Source organism: Dromaius novaehollandiae, chromosome Z (assembly GCF_036370855.1).
Source record: "Dromaius novaehollandiae isolate bDroNov1 chromosome Z, bDroNov1.hap1, whole genome shotgun sequence".
NCBI lineage: Eukaryota > Metazoa > Chordata > Aves > Casuariiformes > Dromaiidae > Dromaius > Dromaius novaehollandiae.
The window spans coordinates 20,089,662-20,109,384 of record NC_088132.1 but is presented as its reverse complement, the minus strand read 5'-3'; the positions used below and the strand labels follow the sequence as shown (position 1 = coordinate 20,109,384).

The 19,723-nt window shown below is 38.3% G+C and overlaps 1 protein-coding gene across 15 annotated transcripts in view; it reads left to right on the top strand.

Moving 5' to 3' along the window:
• MPDZ (multiple PDZ domain crumbs cell polarity complex component) overlaps positions 1-19,723 on the top strand; it is a 98,113-nt gene that overhangs the window by 74,762 nt on the left and 3,628 nt on the right. For 10 of the 15 annotated variants that reach the window (XM_064501570.1, XM_064501568.1, XM_064501576.1 and 7 more), the window contains 17 exons: positions 590-786; positions 2,899-2,990; positions 3,263-3,353; positions 3,699-3,779; positions 5,179-5,271; positions 5,364-5,438; positions 6,911-7,088; positions 9,629-9,774; positions 10,110-10,193; positions 10,303-10,496; positions 10,785-10,932; positions 14,036-14,122; positions 15,596-15,692; positions 16,382-16,425; positions 17,517-17,639; positions 18,564-18,668; positions 18,917-19,029. In XM_064501570.1, the coding sequence (XP_064357640.1) occupies positions 590-786; positions 2,899-2,990; positions 3,263-3,353; positions 3,699-3,779; positions 5,179-5,271; positions 5,364-5,438; positions 6,911-7,088; positions 9,629-9,774; positions 10,110-10,193; positions 10,303-10,496; positions 10,785-10,932; positions 14,036-14,122; positions 15,596-15,692; positions 16,382-16,425; positions 17,517-17,639; positions 18,564-18,668; positions 18,917-19,029 (1,948 nt within the window). The remainder of the gene's footprint in view (positions 1-589; positions 787-2,898; positions 2,991-3,262; positions 3,354-3,698; positions 3,780-5,178; positions 5,272-5,363; positions 5,439-6,910; positions 7,089-9,628; positions 9,775-10,109; positions 10,194-10,302; positions 10,497-10,784; positions 10,933-14,035; positions 14,123-15,595; positions 15,693-16,381; positions 16,426-17,516; positions 17,640-18,563; positions 18,669-18,916; positions 19,030-19,723) is intronic. The other 5 variants (XM_064501581.1, XM_064501579.1, XM_064501573.1 and 2 more) reach the window with 3 other exon arrangements.

The following is a 19,723-nucleotide window of genomic DNA, read 5'->3' as shown; positions in this document are numbered from 1 at the left end:
ATAATTTTTGAAATATTCAATGTTGAAATCTCATTATAGCAGAAGATATGGTGAGTCCACTTTGAACTACTTTATTTTCATATGCTTCGTGGTTTGGGTGTTAAGTGTTGCTGTCAGCGTTCAGTTGTGCTTGGTCAGATGCATGCAGTGAAATATTGGATTTATTTGCTGCTGTAGGATGCACTCTGACCTCTGTGTTACCCTGTGGTCCAGAATCACTGTTCACTTGTTGGACTACTTGAATAATTTCACTGTGCTTTAGATAACTGATGGCAGTGATGTAAGATAGTTCCTGTTATCTGAAAGTGCCATTACAGTCAAAATTATTGCTTTTCAGTGTAAAGTCTTTTTTTTCTTTTTTAAGAGTAGCTTCAATATTTTCCAGAGCTAGAAGGAAAACAATAGGAGTACTATTGTAAATCACCTAAGGCTTAGCTGAAGAGAAAGTGTGGTGCACACTGAAAATTTCTTATCCAGTTTGAGATTCTGCTGTTAAGTAATGCATGTTGGAGACTGACCTTGGCTCTCCAGGTGACTTGTGAAACTTTCTAATGTGAATCCAACCTCTGTTCCCACACTTTGCATTTAGGAAAGATTGTACAGCGCTATGGAAATCTACCTGGAGAGCTACACATGATTGAGCTGGAGAAAGGAAGGACAGGTCTGGGACTTAGTCTTGCTGGTAACAAAGACCGATCCAGGATGAGTGTCTTTATAGTGGGAATTGATCCAAATGGAGCAGCTGGCAAAGATGGCAGGTTACAGATTGCAGATGAGTTACTAGAGGTGAGTTTTTGCAATTTGTCCTAAAACTCAAAAATATTGATTTGAAACAGAAATAAAATAGTAGATTCTTGGTGCAATATATTGTGTTCTTCAGTGAGCTGTATGACCTTGAAATCCCCAAGTTACCCACGCTGAAATAACTGTTAGCAAATTTTTATTCTGAAATGTGTCAGATAGTCTCAGCTGGGATTTTTTTCTCATATATATGTGTGCGTGTGTATGTATGTATCCATTTAAAATGGCTAAAAATGGTTGAAGACAGCTGCTTTTGTATTGTGGAAATGTATGGGAGGAGGATGCGGTATGGACCATAGAAAACACTGAAGCCCATTAGTCCATCCATCTGTGGAATGCTACAGACTTTCAAACTACAGCTCTGTCTAATGGAAGAATATATTTATGCTGTATACCTTATAAAATGAAAACTAAAAAGGGGAAATCAGGAACAGATCCACTTGTATCATGGGCTCTGATTGCATAACCAGGCTGTTCTCTCATGGTATCATGAAGAGCCCCAACAGCTTAATGCACATCTAACATTCTCACTGTGTATATGAGCATAAGGTGTTTTTTTGTTTCTTTTTTTTTTTTTTTAATATTGGCCCAGTTCACTTATGATATTTGCAGATGTATTTTTTGCTGTAACTTTTCCCACTCTCTCCAGAGTAGTCGGTAACATGTTACTCACACAGAGATACTCCATGTAACTTCAAAACTGTATTTAGAGGTATGCAGGGATGCGCTGAGGAGATGGTACAGTGAAGGAAGCGTGAGAGTAACAAAGCCTGAGAGAGACCCTAGGAGAGCAACCTGTATAGCTGGCTGGTGCAAACTGGGAGAAAAGCCAGAGAATTAGTAGTTCTGTGGACCCAGCTGCACTGAGGGACTTGCAAGTTGCAGAGTCCAGTGTTACCTACTAGAAGGATCTCTTGAGTCAGTAAAAATGTCCTTTTTTAAAAAAAAAAAACCTTAAGGCTGTAGATGCTGAGTATCCTCAGAGCTCATGGCCTGAGCCAGCTCTGAGGTAATCCGTTTCTTACTGTCCACACTATAAATATGCAAGATGACGCTAGGAGATGGTCTCAACCTGAGCACTCTTCAGGAAGGAAGAGTCTGAGCTTACCCTTTGTGTTCACAAGCCCCTGTCCATCAGTGGTGGTGGGCCGTGCCCCATCATCAGCTGCTTTTCCTGGTCATGGTCCTTCACAAGCACATGTGAACAGCAGAAGTACTGCTGCATCTGGATTATCACCTCCTGTGTGAATGAAAAGGACTGAGTATCCCTGCAGCAATGCCTGGTAGACACAGCCTGTGTGAGGGCTGAGGGGTTGCTGTTATGTTCACCACACTGTTGGTCTCATTGCTTGTGTTGGTCCTACAGACCTCCCTGTTAACCGCTTCTCTGTAGTACCTCTGTGTGTGTTGCATTATTTTCTCTTTGTGTAGGTCCGAGCTGTCATTTTCAAATCCTTTCCCCATTATTAGAGTGGACTTCTCCACTGCAGCTTTGCATTTGCAAGAACAAATGTAATTAATGAAATGTAATTTATGGCCTGATTCTGCTAACTCACATTAATATCTCCAGTGTGAGTAAACTAATTCTACAAACATTAACATCTCCAATCATATCTGAATCACATGAGCATCGAGGGGTTTCAGCGAATCTGCTGTCAAATGAAGACAATGTTCATAGGGTCAAATCTTTAGACTGTAAATATACCAGCGTTCAGATCCCTGTGTGTGATATGGCTGTCTCAGAGTTGAGATTCAATGAATAATAGTAGTCTTTTTGCTGGATATAGGCAATTCATTTGTTATTGGTAGAATTTCCCATGACTCTGCTCTATCCCTACATCCATCACGAGGTGATCAATGACAAGTGGAAATAGATGATGTGCCAAGTCAATCCAGTATAACCCAGAGGAGGACATTTTTAGCACTGTGACAGTGTTTGTCTGAGAGGGAGTGAAAGCAGGACACAATATATTCCAGAATTCTAATACAATTTTTAAAATGCAAGTGATGTGGAACAGTGGTGTGTCTTTAAGGCTTATACATTAGTTTAAGAGAATTAAAATATTCTGAGACATAATTGTTATTTTCTTTAAATAGATAAATGGGCAAATACTGTATGGAAGGACTCATCAGAATGCTTCATCAATAATCAAATGTGCACCATCTAAAGTCAAAATAATCTTTATCAGGTAAGTTCTGTTTAAAGATTTGCTAAAAAAGTTTATTTTTAGTATGCTCAGATTCTTGCACAGAGAGTGTTTCTGTTTTAATTTTAAGTTTGGTGAGGCAGATGTGGTTGACGTGCTTTTTAGCACAGTACTTGTTGAATATGTCATGTGTTTTCTCTTTTGATATTTGCGTTGTGACTGTCAGAAATAAAGCAGAAAAAAGAGCTAGACTTAAACTTGTTTGAAGAAAGATGGTGCTGCTTTATCACATGCTTTAACTGCATCTATTGTAGAAATAAAGATGCAGTAAATCAGATGGCTGTTTGCCCTGGGAAGTCAGTAGAGTCTTCGCCTTGTACTCCAGGGATTCTTCAAAACCAAGAGGTAAAGCAAATTTTTGTTTTTCTCATTTCAGTGAGATCTTAACATTATTGTGGATAGTGTCCGTTTACTAAGCAAATAATGAAAAAGAAAAGAAATTCAATGAAAAGACAAATGAGATTTTAATACAGCCGTTACAGATACTGTGCCTAATTCTGTTTTACTTTATGCTCATCTAAACTGAGTGGTAACTAGTACTTGCATAAAGAGGGTTATAGCAGTTTAAATGGATCCATAAGACAATCAGACCCACTTTGAATGTCTGTTTGTGTGCTACTTCAGTTCAATGCAAAATGTACTTGAATTTTGAAAACAATTGCTCACAGTTATGTTTTCTTTCTCTGTCAGACTGATCTCAGTGCTACGAATGCCAATGTTTTTGCTGACTTTAGTTCATATAAAAACATTCAGCACGTGGAGCTCCCTAAGGTACATTTTGAAAATTAAATTTACATCAGCGACGTTTGTGTCCATCAGCTTGCTCTGTGCAATGGAGTCCTTCTTAAGGCAGACAGACTCTGTCCCTTTCTTACTCGAAGATTTCTAGGGATCTGCCCTTCCTGTTTGTGAATGGACTGCGAAACTTCCCTGACCTAATGACCCTCTTTGGCAACCTCATAAGGCTCTTGCACTTCATTTTAATTTTCTAATTACTGTGTGTCTCAGGAAGAAGGCACCTCTTGTGCTAGCTGCAAAACTTCTGGTAGCCAGGGGCTGTGGCTGAGCATAGCGCGGGGCTGCCAGGTCTCTGCCCCCGGCACAGTGCAGTGAAGGAGGCAGCTTGAAGGAGCTTGGTAGCAGGTCGTGGGGGGCCAGTGGGCTCCCCCATGCTGTCCTGCTGCAGGATTTCTGTTGGATCAGACAGGTTCATTGAAGGAAGAGAAATGCATGTTCTGACCACAACAGAAAATTGGTTGCGGTGTCGTGAGAGAAGATGGACTGCATTTAACCAGAATTGGTTTCATACTGTGACATATATCCACATTTTTCTAGTGGTTTAGCACCTGCTTGATGTGGCCTCAGGTAAATTAATTGCCTGAGTTGTTCCAAGTAAATTAATTAGCAGATTATGAGCACGGAATCCCCTAAACTAACATATACATAATAACAGAAATCATGCATTTCAGAGAAAATGGCCAGGTGTTCTCTAATTAGCAAAGGAGCCAAGGAAGCTTAGGAAAATTGCTGCTGCTGCTTATTGGCATGGAGAAGACAGTTGCATCCCATGGACAGAAGTGCTGAGACTTTAGGACTGTTGTGTAGTTGGTAACCTTGGCAGGCATCTGGCCTTTCCTTATAAACGTGGACTAGATGTTACAGATTATGGTATCCAGATGATTTATTTCTAGGTGAAAGTTCTAGAGAAATTTCACTCTGCCACAACCATGTTCTGATTTTAAAGGAAGAGCTTGCATTTTTCCATCCTCTGTATTTTCCACTTCTGTATGTACTTTTTCTGTGGTTTCAAATAATATATTTAAGCAATATCATGAAATTCTATTTACCTCAGTCCATAGTTTCCAAATATTCTGTGTGTCTTCCTCCTCTTTATGAATTTAACAACTGAATCACAGTTGATCTAGGTTTCTCGGTATTTAAATGGGTTTGAATTTAAAGTGTTTTAGATATATCTAGATAGCTGATATGCTGTTGGTAGGTTGGAAAAATCTGCTATTTTGAAAAGAAATTAGCTTGCAACAAAAAAGATTGAGGCACTGTGAAAATCCAAACCTTTGTTATGTTGTCAGGCTTCACTGGTCTTTAGTGAATGTGTTCTAACATTTCGATAAATGCAGCCTAATTATCTGCATTTTTCTGTTTGCGCCAGGATCAAGGAGGATTGGGAATCGCCATTAGTGAAGAAGACACGATTAATGGAGTAGTTATTAAGAGCCTGACAGATCATGGTGCAGCCGCAAAGGTGTGAAAACATTTAAAGTCCATGTAGGGAAGGAAAAATAATTTTTGGAGCAGCATCCAGGGCTGATATTTTGTTTTCTGTTTTGTTTCTAGGATGGACGAATCAAAGTTGGGGATCAAATCCTGGCAGTGGATGATGAAATTGTTGTGGGCTATCCAGTAGAAAAGGTGATTCTGGAGCATCAGGAATATTGCAGAAACTAACCCTAAATGCTTGAAATGGTTGTGTCTCTAACAAAACCAAGGTGTCCATGGCCATACTCTGACTGCATTCTCAAAGCTAGCTAAAGAACTGAAGACCCACAGGCTTTGTCTGGATGAGAAAAACTGTTGAAAATTAAGATAGAGCCTGAATTGAAAACTCAGTTGCTATTTTTCATTAATTCACTGCATGAATAGTCTTGCTCTGTGCTGTAGTGTTTTTTCTTTCTTTCTTTTTTTTTTCTTTTTGCATGCATATGTGTCTGTGTTTCAGATTTGATGCATCATAGGCACCTAATTGTGGAATAAAAGCCATAAATTATTGCTGAGTGATGACTCTTCCTGGGCTCTTCCACTTTAAAAGTATTGAAACCAGTAAAATTAATACTTGTATATTTTAAACCAGCAAATTGCATCAATGGTATGTCAGGTCACGAACTGTGCTTATACATGGGAAGTGACTGTGATAAGGGCCTTGTTATATTCCAAGTCTGGTATTTCGGCCGCTTAGAGAAAACTAACTCCTTTGCTAAATAACAGGATTTATTTCTAACTTCTAGCTCTACAAACTCAGCTTGGGTTCTGTAGTGAATCAACGAGGGCTTTTTTATGGCACCTCCCTTGCTACCAAAAGAGGTGTTTCTTTAATGTGAGAAAATCATTTTCCATTTGTTAAAGGCTGGTTAGGATAACATCCGTCTTGCTCTCAGAGTGCTGCTGTCTCTGCAGTAAATGTCAAAGGGGTAGTGAGGTTGTTTGCAGGGAATGGGGTAGAGTTTGGAAGAAGGGACAGACTGGTTGAGTAAGGACTCATTTTTGAAAAAAATCATTGTTCTAATTCTGCTGATATGTTAAAGGCCTGAGCACAGGTTCTTCCTGTGCGGTGGCAATGCATTTGGAAAGTTTTTTCCTCTGAAGGTATATCTTGAGTTTGTTTGAATTCTGTGTTACAGCCCAGCATCCTTCTCTCCATCCTGTAGTTTAGATATTTTCAAGCTTTTCTTCCTCCTGTGTGTTTAATTAAGGTGCTGGGATGGCATAATATCATGTTCATTTAAATTGATAGATGTTTTGGCATTGACTTCAGTGGGATCAGAACTGGGCTCCACCCAAACATTAGATTTTTCCACTAATTACTGTAAACAGATAATATTTCATCCAGAGAAGCTGTCCAAAGGCTGCTGCATTCTCATCTGATGTAGCGTGGCATAGTTTCACAGAAGCTAGTGGATTAACATTAGCCAGATCTGGCCCTCAGCTATTAACTCTGTTGCCATTTATCATGGAAAACATCAATTTTTGTCCTTGTTCACTGCCTGGAACAACTGCAGGACTGCAATCCTAGCTCCAGTTTCCAGAAAAGTTGTTCTGCCTGATCTTTGTTTTATGACTGAACTGTCCAGTTACTCTTCTTACCATCTGTTCTCTTTATCATTCAGTTTATCAGTCTCCTGAAGACGTCCAAAACCACAGTGAAGCTTACAATCAACTCAGTGGAGCTGGATAGCCTGACTGCAGGACCCATCCCTGCCGGCACTGCCCTAGCAGAGAGGAGGAACATCCAGCAGCCAGCAACTGTCCCCCCTTCAGGCTCACCAGAACCAGAGGCCGTCAGAAGTAAGCTTCCTCCACATGTGTCTAGCTTCACATGAGGGTTGTAAGATAAAAATGAAGACCTATCTTATAAATACCTCTCTCCTTCTTGTGCACTTAGCTGTCTTCTGGAATGTAGGTCAATCTAAATAAAGTCATGAAGCTCCACACCTAAGACCTTCCTCTAGTCCTCACACTGGCCAGCTGCAGAGGTGGGAGTGTGGAGGAATTTCCTCCTCCATCCCAAAATCTGTGCAGTGAGTGCCTGTGCCATTCTAGGATAAGGTGGATAAGTCATTTCCTTTAGAGTGGTGAGAAAAGTCATGTCATCCCTCCTAGAACAACAGAATGTGCGAGACTGTCTTGTGATGTATTCCTGACCAAATCCAACTTTTCCCCGTTTAGACTGGAGACTTGAGACACAACTGATTGAAATGGTTATTGTGGTTATTGATAAAGCAACACACCACTAAGAAGCTAATAATATCTTAAATGATTAATGAGTTCATCACAGTTAGTATTAATTTACATGTATATCACCACAGTTATTACTTACGAATGGTTCTGTTATGTATTATTATTAGTAGCATTGATACACAGTTGTATTAGTATAATGAAATCTTATAAATTTCATGACAGCTACTAAGTTGCAATTCTGTTGTCTTTCCTTCTTCACTTAGTATTAAAGTTCCTTAAAAGTCTCACTTCCTACCCCACCTTGCCACATCAAGTCTTTTGGACACAGACCTGATGGAGAGTTCAGTGTGTTGTCTGAGGAGGCCTTCCCTAGTGTACTGTGGTGTCCACAGCCCTGCTGTTTGCAGATCTACTCCCCACACCCCTTTGTTTTCCACCTGATTATATATGTGATCCCCATTTTTAATTTTCCTGAGCCCCCCTTATCACTGCCCCTGCACCTTCTTTTCTCTGAACAGATTCTTCCCAAATAAACAATCCACTCCTAATTTCTTTTTCCTCATTGGTCCCATTTCTGCTACAGCTGTACCTAAATTTGGTGTTGCCAGCACCAAACCTAGTAGATTTTGGCCCAATAGAGTATTACTAATACAGCTAACTAGATAAGGGCCACTTTGTATCCCAAGGCTCCTTTCCAAACCTTTGTTTGATGCTAGTGACATTTCATTTATGTTATATGTCTTTTTGACAGAATTATCTTACTTTAGCCTTAATTCCCCTAAGCATAAAGTTTCTCATCTTATGCCAAAGGAATTTGTGTAATGGAGCAACAGAGCTACCAGTAAGCTCACACAGCTTTATCCTTGAATCGTTTCCATCGCCCTTCTGGTTTCCACCAGAGGGCTTAGCTAATTCTGAGGCTTACTGTTCCAGCAGGACCTATTGTTGTTCACACTATACCTAAGTATTTCTTTAGTAGAAATGCATATTTCTGAATGGTCAATTTCTCAGTTTCGGTGGAACTTCTTTTAATCAGCACCCTTGTTTTAAATGCCTAAAATGGGTTTAGATGCCTGATTTTACCTTTTGGAAAAAAGTAATTTACGTGTTCTTTTTAAAACCAAGCAGGACATCAGTGGTAGACATGGTCTTAAAACTCCAGGTGTTTTGATTGCTAATCCTTTGCTTTAATTATCACAGGATTTCAAACCCTCTTAGTATTGTTACCTCCCCCTCCCCCCTTTTTTTGTCTTTTAAAGATGAGGAATTGCCCAAAAAACTGAGCTAAAGATCTGTTTGCAACATATCAGATATGCTAAAGTTATTTATGGTCACACATAAACTACTGTATAAGAACATACCTTGCAAAGTCAGGAGGAACTTTTCAACACAACATATATTTACACTGTGAGAGTACATATTTACACTGTGAGACTCCTTCCTTCCAAAAGCTGTAAATGTCAAAAGTGAGTTAAAAGGTGGACAGGCATACTGGTGTAAATAGATAAGCCCTTGTTGAGGGCCAGTAGATCTAAAAATGTATATGCATCCTTTGGCTTGTCTACAGATTGCTAGAATTAGGAAATACGACAATATTTGCCTCATATTCTTTCTCTAAAAACATGGTACCGATATGAGTCAGAAACAGAATATTTAGTTAGATGCACCTTGACTTTACTCGTTACATAAGTGCAGGGCTGACGTCCTTGCACACATTTGTTTAACATACAGTATGTGCTTCATTTATCAGTGATCTGTGTTTCATCTTTGCTGGAATAGATGTTTAAATTAAAATCTATCTTAATATAAGCTATGTGTGTTCCATAGTGTCTTTGGCTGTCGAAATTATAAGAGAGAGTTACGCAGTACAAATGCAGGGTGTTGTTTGTGATACAGTTGATCTTCCCAGCAAACTCAAAACTGTCAACATGGTACCTGATGGCATCAAGACTGGGCAACTGTGACTGAAAGCGCAGGACAGTACTTGCCTGAGGGGAAGGGAGTGAATGGCTGCATCATTATGTGGGTGTTTTGAAAGGAGAAAGTATTCTGTAGGTCAGCTATTGCTGTTGGGTTATCAGTGGACTCTATTTTAAAGTCACTTTTCTGACTTGTACTGTAACAAGGGTGTTTAATTGTTGTTTTAGACACAAGCAGATCTTCAACTCCAGCCACACTAGCTTCTGACCCAGCTACATGTCCCATCATCCCTGGATGTGAAACAACCATTGATATCTCCAAAGGACGGACCGGTCTTGGTCTGAGCATTGTTGGAGGAGCAGACACTTTGCTGGTTGGTTGGAAAAAAATCTGTGTCCCTCAAGTGAAATGGCAATAATGACATTAAAATATCCGATAGAACAGATTTTGTCTTCATTTGGAGATGCCAAAGGAAAACAGACAGAAAAACAAACAAACCAAAACATTTTAATTGAAAGTAGAAGTGACCTTCTTAAATATTTTGATAATTTGTTCATCAGTCATTTAACTGTGTGGTTTGCCAGTCTTTGGTTAATTTTATTAAGATTTTTCAATAGCTCTTGTTTCAAAGCCAGGGCACGTTACACTTGCAGTGCACAAAGTAGATGTTCTTGCAGCATGCAATGCATTTTTGTTATTTATCCACAGGGAGCAATCATTATCCATGAAGTATATGAAGAAGGAGCAGCATCTAAAGATGGGAGATTGTGGGCTGGGGATCAGATATTAGAGGTGCGATGTTTTTTTTTGATCACTGTCTATTGTCATTAACTAATTACGCATCTTCTATTTGTGTGTTGGAAAGCCTTGCATGGTTTAGCAATGTATGCTTACATTGCAGGTGAATGGGATTGACCTCAGGAATGCCACACATGATGAAGCGATAAATGTCCTCAGACAGACACCACAAAAAGTTCGTCTGACTGTATACAGAGATGAGGCCCAGTACAAGGAGGAAGATATGTATGATGTACTCAATATAGAGCTGCAGAAGAAGCCTGGTAAAGGCCTTGGACTGAGTATAGTTGGGAAAAGGTATGAATGTGCGTGGAGGATGAGTGTCTGGGACTTGGGGGGCATGCTTGTACTCTCCATTGTGGTGTGGTGCTGATATCCTTTGGGCTTGAAGGCAATGCATCTCTCTAAGGATCATTTATTTGCCCAAGCTAATTGTCCTTTCCGGCAGGAGATATCCAAACATTGCTCAACACAAAAATGAGAGGACATCATATTCTCAGTTGCAAGCAGGAGCCTTGAGAACTCAAAGAGTGAAAATGGCCTTTCAGCATTGTTGTAATGCAGAATACATGTGTGTGTTTGCAGAAATGATACGGGAGTGTTTGTGTCAGACATCGTGAAAGGAGGAATAGCAGATATGGATGGCAGATTGATGCAAGGAGACCAGATACTGACAGTGAATGGAGAGGATGTTCGAAATGCTAACCAGGAGGCTGTTGCAGCTTTGCTAAAGGTATCAGTGAAACTGGAAGTAGATGAAAGTATAAAGTTGGGATCCAGATTTTCAGAAAGCCTAAGTTTTATTGAGAGTGTGTTCAGGCTGTTACTGAGATGGCAGTAGGAATGAGCTTTGGTTCCAAATTTAAGCTTCCTGAAGGTTAAAGCATTCAGATTTTAATACATTTCGTGATGAAACTGGGAATAGTGGTGGCACCATAGGGCTATAAAAGACTGTTATCTAGATCAGTCTAAAATCTAGCACTGTACTTCTCCAGCAAGCTGTTAGCTGGTTAAATATCTCACATTTTTAGAAAGATATTTAGAATTGACTTAAATGATGAAGAATTCTCCAGATTTGTTGTCCCAATAGGTGATATTTTCACCGTTAATAATGTGCATCTAATTTCTTTTGTGTACATCCAGTGTTACCTTGCATCCATTAAATTCTGTAATGCCTTTTCCAGTGAAGTAGTCATCTAGTGTCAGAAATCGCTTTCCCACAAAGATAACTGAAGTAACCTCAGATTTGCAGCTGTTCAGGAACCAGAATTTCTGTTCACAAGGAATTTTGCGTTTCTGATCTACTCCCCCTATTTCCAAATCTGAATGAAGTCAGAAATACAGAATTTCCTGTGGTCTGGCAGGAAGTCCAGCTGGTCAGCCAGTTTGTCTGTTCTCCATCCAGGGCTTTGAGACATTCCTGCTGTATGTTAGGATTCCATCAAGTTAGCATTTTCCGATGGAAAATTGTGCTACTGGAGAATTTTTAACAGACACTACTCATAGCTGACTCTTGGATGTATAGACAAGATCATGCTTCTTTGCACTCACATTAAAAGGTAGATTTTTCCAGGTCTTGAAGAGTTCCTGGAAGATTTTGGTTTTTTGGAACACTTTTCCTGTGTTTTTAGCACATGCCCATTAGTGAGAATGCCAGAGCTGGATGTGTGTTAGGGTAGTGAACTCATTAGCATGCTCTTCTGGGGCAGTAGTACTTTTCCATTCTTACCTGATACTTACACATCTAAGGACATGTTTCTTCATATGATGTGCTTTTACATCCCTACTTAACTAAAGTACTATTTTATTTGGAAAGTTTCCTTCATTTTTATCAATTGGTGAGGGTTTTGGAGTATCTAACTGAACACTCTTAGTTCCCATTTATCATTCATATTTTAAAGGTTTAAATACTTCATCTTACTCAGTAGTGGTTGTAATTAATTGCCCTAGTTCTGAGAAAAAATAGCTTTTAAAATAACTTTCATATTTTGCTGTTAAAGGTTCTATTTAGTTCATGTAGTATAAATGGAGTAAAGCATGATCTCTCTCATGTAGGCAGTCACCATTTTTAATTCAGGAGTCAGTTCTATTTTCACCCACAAGAGTAAGATCTAGGAGAGCTTTGTCTTGAATTGCCTGAAATATATTGTGTTAGAAATATGAAATAAATTTTGTGGAACATCCAAATGTATTTTAGCTAGCGTGAGTCCACCTGAATGTGTCCTCAGGCTTAAAATTCTTCCTGTTCTTGCTATTTTTATTTTTAAATATCACTACAACATGTGAAGAGCTGATGATTCTTTTCCCTCATTTGACTTGGTGATTTATCAAATGTGAGATTTGGGGAAGAGAAAGGAAATCTTAATAAAAGTGAATATGAATTGATTTATTCACAAATTCAGCTGGAAAGTATTACCGCCCAGCTTCACACATAATAACTTCTAAATCTCATTTGTGGGTTTGCATTTTATGTGAGGATGTGGTAGTTTTAGGTACATAGACTGCTTCCTGAACTTTCCATTTTGGACAAGAATGGTCTATATAGTCTGATATGAGTGAGTGCATAGCAGTAGGAAAGACTGCTTTGGCCTGAACCCTGATCATGTGAGTCCCAGAATATAGAAGAAGTCAACATTTTTTAAAAATATAAAGAGTGATATGTAATTAATCTCTTCTTAGTGTCATCCCTGAGAGAACAATAACTGTTTATGCTAGTTACAAGGTCTAGAAACCTTATCTGAATGGCTACATCCTAATGTTGATTTTGATACATTGGTCTGTTGCTTACTGTGAATTTTCGGACAAAAACTTGAGCTCCTCTTAGATAACACAGCTAAAGCATGATAAATAAATACAAACTTCTGTAATACTAAGTTATTTGGCTGCATGGATAAAGGAGTCCATATTAACAACTTCCCAGTGGAAGAAAGAAAGAAAGAAAAGCAAAATAGTAATAAAACACTGAAATTTCTGTATTTGAATACATTGCAGATAGATGTTTTTGTTTTAACACTTCTAACTGCTTGCGTTATTTCGGAAGTCCAGATTTTTAAATGTTGTTTGTGGTGATTACATATCTATCTGCTTCCAAAATCAACTCGATGTCTTGGTTTCTAAAAACTTCCATGGTGAATTTTCTTCTGAGATATGAATTTCATGCAGCCATGTAGATACCTAATCCTATAATTAAAATCTCAAAGAGTAATGGAAGGATTTGCCAATGTGCGAAAAGTCCGTCTTACCTAACTTCCTGTTAGGAATCAGGTATAAAAAGGTCAGTTAAACTACAGATGGATGTTTGGAAAACCTACTCAAAATCTGTTTACTTATGTTGATCTAGCTCCAGAGTAACTGGTAGTTTCAATAGCAGGAATAAGATGGCTAACTACCAGTTTAAATAACATGCTCTTGGTTACATAAACAGAAATAATGATTGATAATTTGAGGTTTTGTACAGTTTTTAGTGAATGCATTGAAAATACTCCACTTCTGTTAGTCTTTAAAAAAATATCTTGAAAATATATCTTGACATTACATACATCAATACTCCTCCAATTTATGTGAAAGGTAACAGAATTAGGCTCCTTCATAATTTTCATGACTGCATTGTAATATTAATTAATCCCAAATAAACCCTCCTCTTTATTGACTGTTTTGCTGTACCTAGTTGATAGGGCTCTGATCCTGCCATGAACTCAGTGTTCATTGCAGGGTTGTTAGACCTGTATTTTCCCCTCTATTTTTCCATCATCTAATAAGTGACTTAAATATTGAAATATGTTTTAATGGGACTCCTGTAGTTAGAAGAGACACATTATAAATTACTGGTTCTTTAGTGTTCATTAGGTACAGTAAGACTAGAGGTCGGAAGAATAAAAGCTGGTCCGTTCCATTCTGAGAGGAGAACATCCCAGAGCAGCCAGGTTTGTAACTGTAAAACTGTTTAGTTTGGAAGAAATCAAATGTGGTTAAATAATGAAAGCAAATAAAAAGAACTGATTTTAAAATGACAATGATTTTCCGCGTACCCGATCCAAGATGAATAAATGTAGGAGCTTTTATGTACTTCACAGCTTTCTGGTAGCCATTTTATATGTTCATTTTTGCACATTGTATCTGTTAAAGACATGATCCAGCCAAAAAATTTTTCCAGAAGTGACTTTGCTCTGTTGCCTAAATATGATTTCTAGGACTTCATCCTGGGAAGTGGAGAGAGCTCTGATTCTCATGGATATCAGCAGAACTTGGAGTGGGCTATAAGCCTCTTGGTTACTTTAGAAGTGCCTCTGCTGTAAGGGAATATTGTTCCTGGAAACTTAGTGAACTTCTCCCCTCCTTTCCTATTCTTACCATAATCTTGGTCACCAAAAGCAGCAAAGTCGCACCTGTTTATCAGGCTTCTCCAATAAACTCGAACAATGTTGGTCTAATTGTCCTTGGACAATTAGATTGTCATTAGACAATTAGTGTTATAAACTTCCATCAGTTTCTGTGTATGACTGATCTTGATGCGATAGCAGCTCATGTTGTGGTCCTCAGGTGATGCAAATTGGAGAGTTTGCAGTAGGAGCTGTATTTCTGAAGAATTCATAGCTCCCCTTAGAACTGCTCTGGTTATAAACTGGGTATGCAGATCATAGAGGGGTGAAGATAAATAGTTCATCTCATATCGTAATTAAGCAAAGAGATGTTTCTCTTCTGATGTTTGAAGTTAAACAGGTTAAGACTGAGTAAGAGCTGAAATGTTAGATTCTTTTCAAAAGGTAGTGCCGGCCAAGATGATAACATGTAGGCTATGTGGGGTCTTAATCTACACTGTTAAGTTAGAAGAAGCTCACAGTGGAGAATGCTTTGAAGGGTCTGTGCACAGTAGTGAATTAGACACAGTGAGCCACATTGCTTCTTTACATTGATTCACAAGTGTAGCAAAAACTTTTCTGGGATTTGTGCACATGTAGCTGGATGGAAAGTCTAGTAGTTTTAGCGGATGGAGTGTCTGGGTGAATGCAGGAGTACACATGAGAACACATGAACGTTTTATTTGTCTGTCTTCTGTATTCTGTCCCTACCTTGATAATTGTGGCTAACTTTTGTGCCAGAAAATCCTTATGAAATGATAGAAGGTGCAAAAATAAGGTCACAGTCTGACCCTCAGAAGCAGAACTTCAAAGCCTTGTGCAGGGGTTTAGCCATACAATCTGTGTTGGTCTAATGACATGTTTTAAACTAAGAGCCATCTAGAATGCCCTAAAAATATGTGGCGATTTAGTGTGTCAACTTTCAACTAGGCACAGAAAAAGTAGTAAAATAGCTGAATATGGGAGATTATGGTTTTACTTTCTAGCAAACTGGGAGTCTGAAGCTGCTGTCTAATCCCAGTGTAACACTGTATTTAGGTCAGTGAAGGAAGTGGCAGTCTTTCATCATTCAGTTTTCCAGTTTCTGGTTCCAGTGCACCTGAGGTCTTTGAAAGTGGTCTGAAGAAGAATACCAGTAAGGTTCCTTTGCTTCTTTCACTATTTAATACCTGTGAATTGGAAAGCTGAGATCTTTTGCTTTGTCTAAAACATCATCATAATGTACTGTGGGCCTGAAAGTAATTAAAATGCTGAGGTGATGGTTATTGTACAGTACATCTTATTTACCTTTAGATAGCCTTTTATAAAAGAAACTAGCAGCTTGTCACACCAGCAGTTCAGAGGGTGAGAATGTAAGTTGAACCAGAATTTTCTATTTAATCTAAGCATGTCTTCCGTTAAGCTATGTCATTCATGGAAATCGGTGGTCAGTTGCTGATACAGTATAGTTATTAGGATAGATAAGTGGGTATTGGGATAGATGTGGGATAGTTTTCTGGTGCTCAGATTTAAATCAAGGTTACTACCAGCCCAAGTATTGCTTGAAAGAGTTTTTCTATTTTATTTGAGCATTCTTGGCAGTCTTTTTCCAGAAGTTATTTAAATTGAGAGAATGAATGAATGACCTTTCTCATCCATCCTAGAAGAAGTATTTCAGTTCTGTTAATGTAATGACAGCCACTTTAAAAATCTGTTTAAAACATATACATATGTCTGTAATAAACTAGCGAAAAGTTAAGCTCATGATAGTGGTTTGGATGACTTTAATGGAAAACTGTCCTTAAAATGCTAGTTTAACTTAACTTTTTGAAATTTATTTGACAGCAGCTTCTGAAATACAGGGATTAAGAACAGTAGAAGTAAAAAAGGTAAGCTGTAATATAAAATGATATGTATCATGAACATGTTCTGTAAGTACTGTCAATAGATGTGTTTACATAAGGGTAGAAATCTAGCCCTTTTATTCATTTCAAGTCACAACTGTGTGACTCCCATTGTTTGTATTCTTGTGTAAAAATCAGTGTGGCTCATGCCATCATATTTTATGACCCGCTTTGAAAATGAAGGGAAAGAGCTGAGGGGGCTTTGTTTTACTGTTGTAAGATTAGGTTAAATCCAGACTCAGTTTTAGTGAAGCCAAGGGAATTGTATTAAAGTCGCAAGCCCATTGTTTCAGATTTTATATTTTTCTCATTGCATACCTTTTAAATACTTATACAAGAGCTGGGTTTTCTCTGCACTGTTGATTCAAAAAATTGTTGATGTGTGTATTAGGAGACTGGTTTTGATTCTCAGCAGATTTTCAACAGTGAAATTCAATTGACTTAGTCATTTTCAGGATTAGAAGATCTAAGTCAGAGACTGATTATCAAAAATGTGTTTATTTATTTGACTTTATGTGTCATCCAGTTTCTTTGATTACATAGCTTATATTTGGAAATTCTCTTCTCAAAGTAGAATTTGCAAATACCACTTTATGATGGTGGCTTTGGTTCGTAGGTAGTGGAGTAATGTGCTGTAGTGAAATAATGGCTATTTTTGTCTTTCAACAGTGGGACACTAGGGGGAGCATGAAGATTAGTTCTAATCTTTGGGTGGTTCTTAATAGGAGATTATTACTAAAGATCATGTCATACCATCTGTCCAGTTGTTGTTGCCCATACCCTCTATACTTTACAAATCTGAGGCTGACTTCTGTAAGTGTCTAGTTAGGTTAAGATCAGACATACAAGTTTGTTAGCAAATTTTCACCTGCAGCTGATAGGAGGAAAAAATATTTTGTGCTTTTTATGCTTTCCCAATAGGAGGCAAAATTCATTAACTTAAAAAGTAGCTTGAGATAATAGCATTCTGATTTCCATAAGATAGGTGGGTTGGATTTTTTTGAGTTGAGCCTACAAATTCTCTTCGTATATTTTTCTTTCCAGAAAGATCTAATTCTTTTTCATGACTATAACAGGGCCCTGCAGATTCACTAGGAGTAAGCATTGCTGGAGGTGTAGGAAGTCCTCTTGGAGATGTCCCTATTTTTATCGCCATGATGCATCCAAATGGAGTTGCAGCTCAGACTCAGAAACTCAGAGTAAGTTAACTGTTAAGGACTTTTTAAAGATTTCATTGCAAATGCACAAGATTACCAAAATATGGTATAGCCGTGAGTGCTTCTGGCTGTAACAACAGTTTTTGCTGTTTAGATTGACAGTACAGTAACTCAGATTCGTGACATGCTAAAGGGTAATTTGTAAAAGGTATTAATATGAGAAAGAAGTCCTAAAGCAATCTTGGATTGCAGAGCAAGTAAGGTTTTCAGAATTTGAAGTAGGGAGTTCACAACAGTAAGTTCTGTAAATAAGCTCCGATGATTAGTGTGGAGGTCAGCCCTGCAACTGCACCTATGCAGTATGTTTTATATCCCATGTTTTCCATACTTGACTGTTTTAAGATAGAGTTAAAATAGAAGGTGAATTGCTATCTTATCTCATACTGCAGTTAGATGTGTACCATATTCAGCCTATACCAGAGTTTGGCTTACTTTTTCTACGATGAATTTGAATCATACTCCTTGGGAAATGAAGGGCTTATTTCAAGATGAGTTTGAACACACAATCTCTGACGTTAATATACTACTTCAGCCTGTCTACCTTTAAGTGATGCACAAAATGGACTTCTGTTTTCTACATACTCTATGTTTCTCAAGTATTAGTATCAGTTCTATAAAGAATCATTATTTTCTTACACTGAAAAGAATAAGTTACACTGAACTAATATAATTTTTTAATTGTGACATCAAATTTTCTACCTCTGTATCAGCTCATACTCTGGTTCACTTTGTGCCTTAGAGAGAAAATGTACCATGAACAACCGCTAAATTCTTTCTTCATATCTCACACTGCTGATAAAAACTAGCTGAATCCAGATATTCAGATCTGGTGTTATTGAAAGAAAGTGACAAGTAAATCTGTGCAACTGAACTTTTTATTGATAGCTGGATATTCTACTTCTGCAGGTTGGGGACAGGATTGTTAGCATCTGTGGAACATCTACCGAGGGCATGACTCACTCCCAAGCCGTTAGTCTCTTGAAGAACGCTTCGGGCACTATTGAGTTGCAGGTAAAAAAAGAATCAGTGACATTTGGAATATCCTTTGTGGAAAGGCTACATTGCAAGGTAATGTGAGAGAGGCAGTGGGTTCCCAATGCATACTTTTTTTCTTGGAATTTTAGGAAGTTGTCTTTTTTATGTAAGAAATAAGGCAAGTTATGGTAACTAATTTTCTGAGCACCATTTTGTCAGCTGCTGCAATGATTTGTCTGAGGATCAGCATTCTCATTTTACTGACATATGAGCTCTGTTCTTAGGTTGTAGCTGGAGGAGACGTGAGTGTCATAACTGGTCAGCAGCAGGATCCACCTACATCCAATCTTTCATTTACAGGGCTAACTTCGACCAGCATTTTTCAGGATGATTTAGGGTGAGTGACTATACTATATACAACCCCTGTTGCCTCTTCTTTTAAGTGGGACCCCACCTAAAATGCTTATAAATTCTAACAAATTGTAAATAAATTGTTTAACGTAATCATGGCTGACACACTTGGTATACATGACACCCATAGGTCACATTTCGTGATAAAATTCACTGTGCTGCTTTTTCACCCCTCTGTGGAGTTACAGTGTGATTTTGATTTCTTCTCCATAAATACAGCCTCTTCCTTGTGCCTTTGTAACTGAGATTAGCTGATTCACCTAAAACGTTTGTTCTCAGACTTCAATATCAAAGTCCTGTCCAGAGTGGTACCTGTGTTTCCATACTGGGCTTTCTAGCACCAGACCATCTGTAACTTCGAGCACCAGACCTGTAACTCCTGAGTAACGTGTTTTGAAATACTGCAAGGCAGAGCTCTTGCTGTTGCTGAGCAAGTTTTGCCTCAAACTCTGTGATAAATCTGAGGCATTTTTCTTCTAGGAATAGGAAAAGGGAGAATGGGGTTCTTTAGTCACACAAACATACTTTAGAAAACAGAATTTTAAGGAGTTCTTACAGCCAAAGTATATTTACAGAAATACACTATGCCTATGAATGGTCTGTTACAACACATATATCCAAATATGCAATCATATATCAGAGGAGGAGAGGAGCACTTAAACCTTGCAAAATGATGTTGT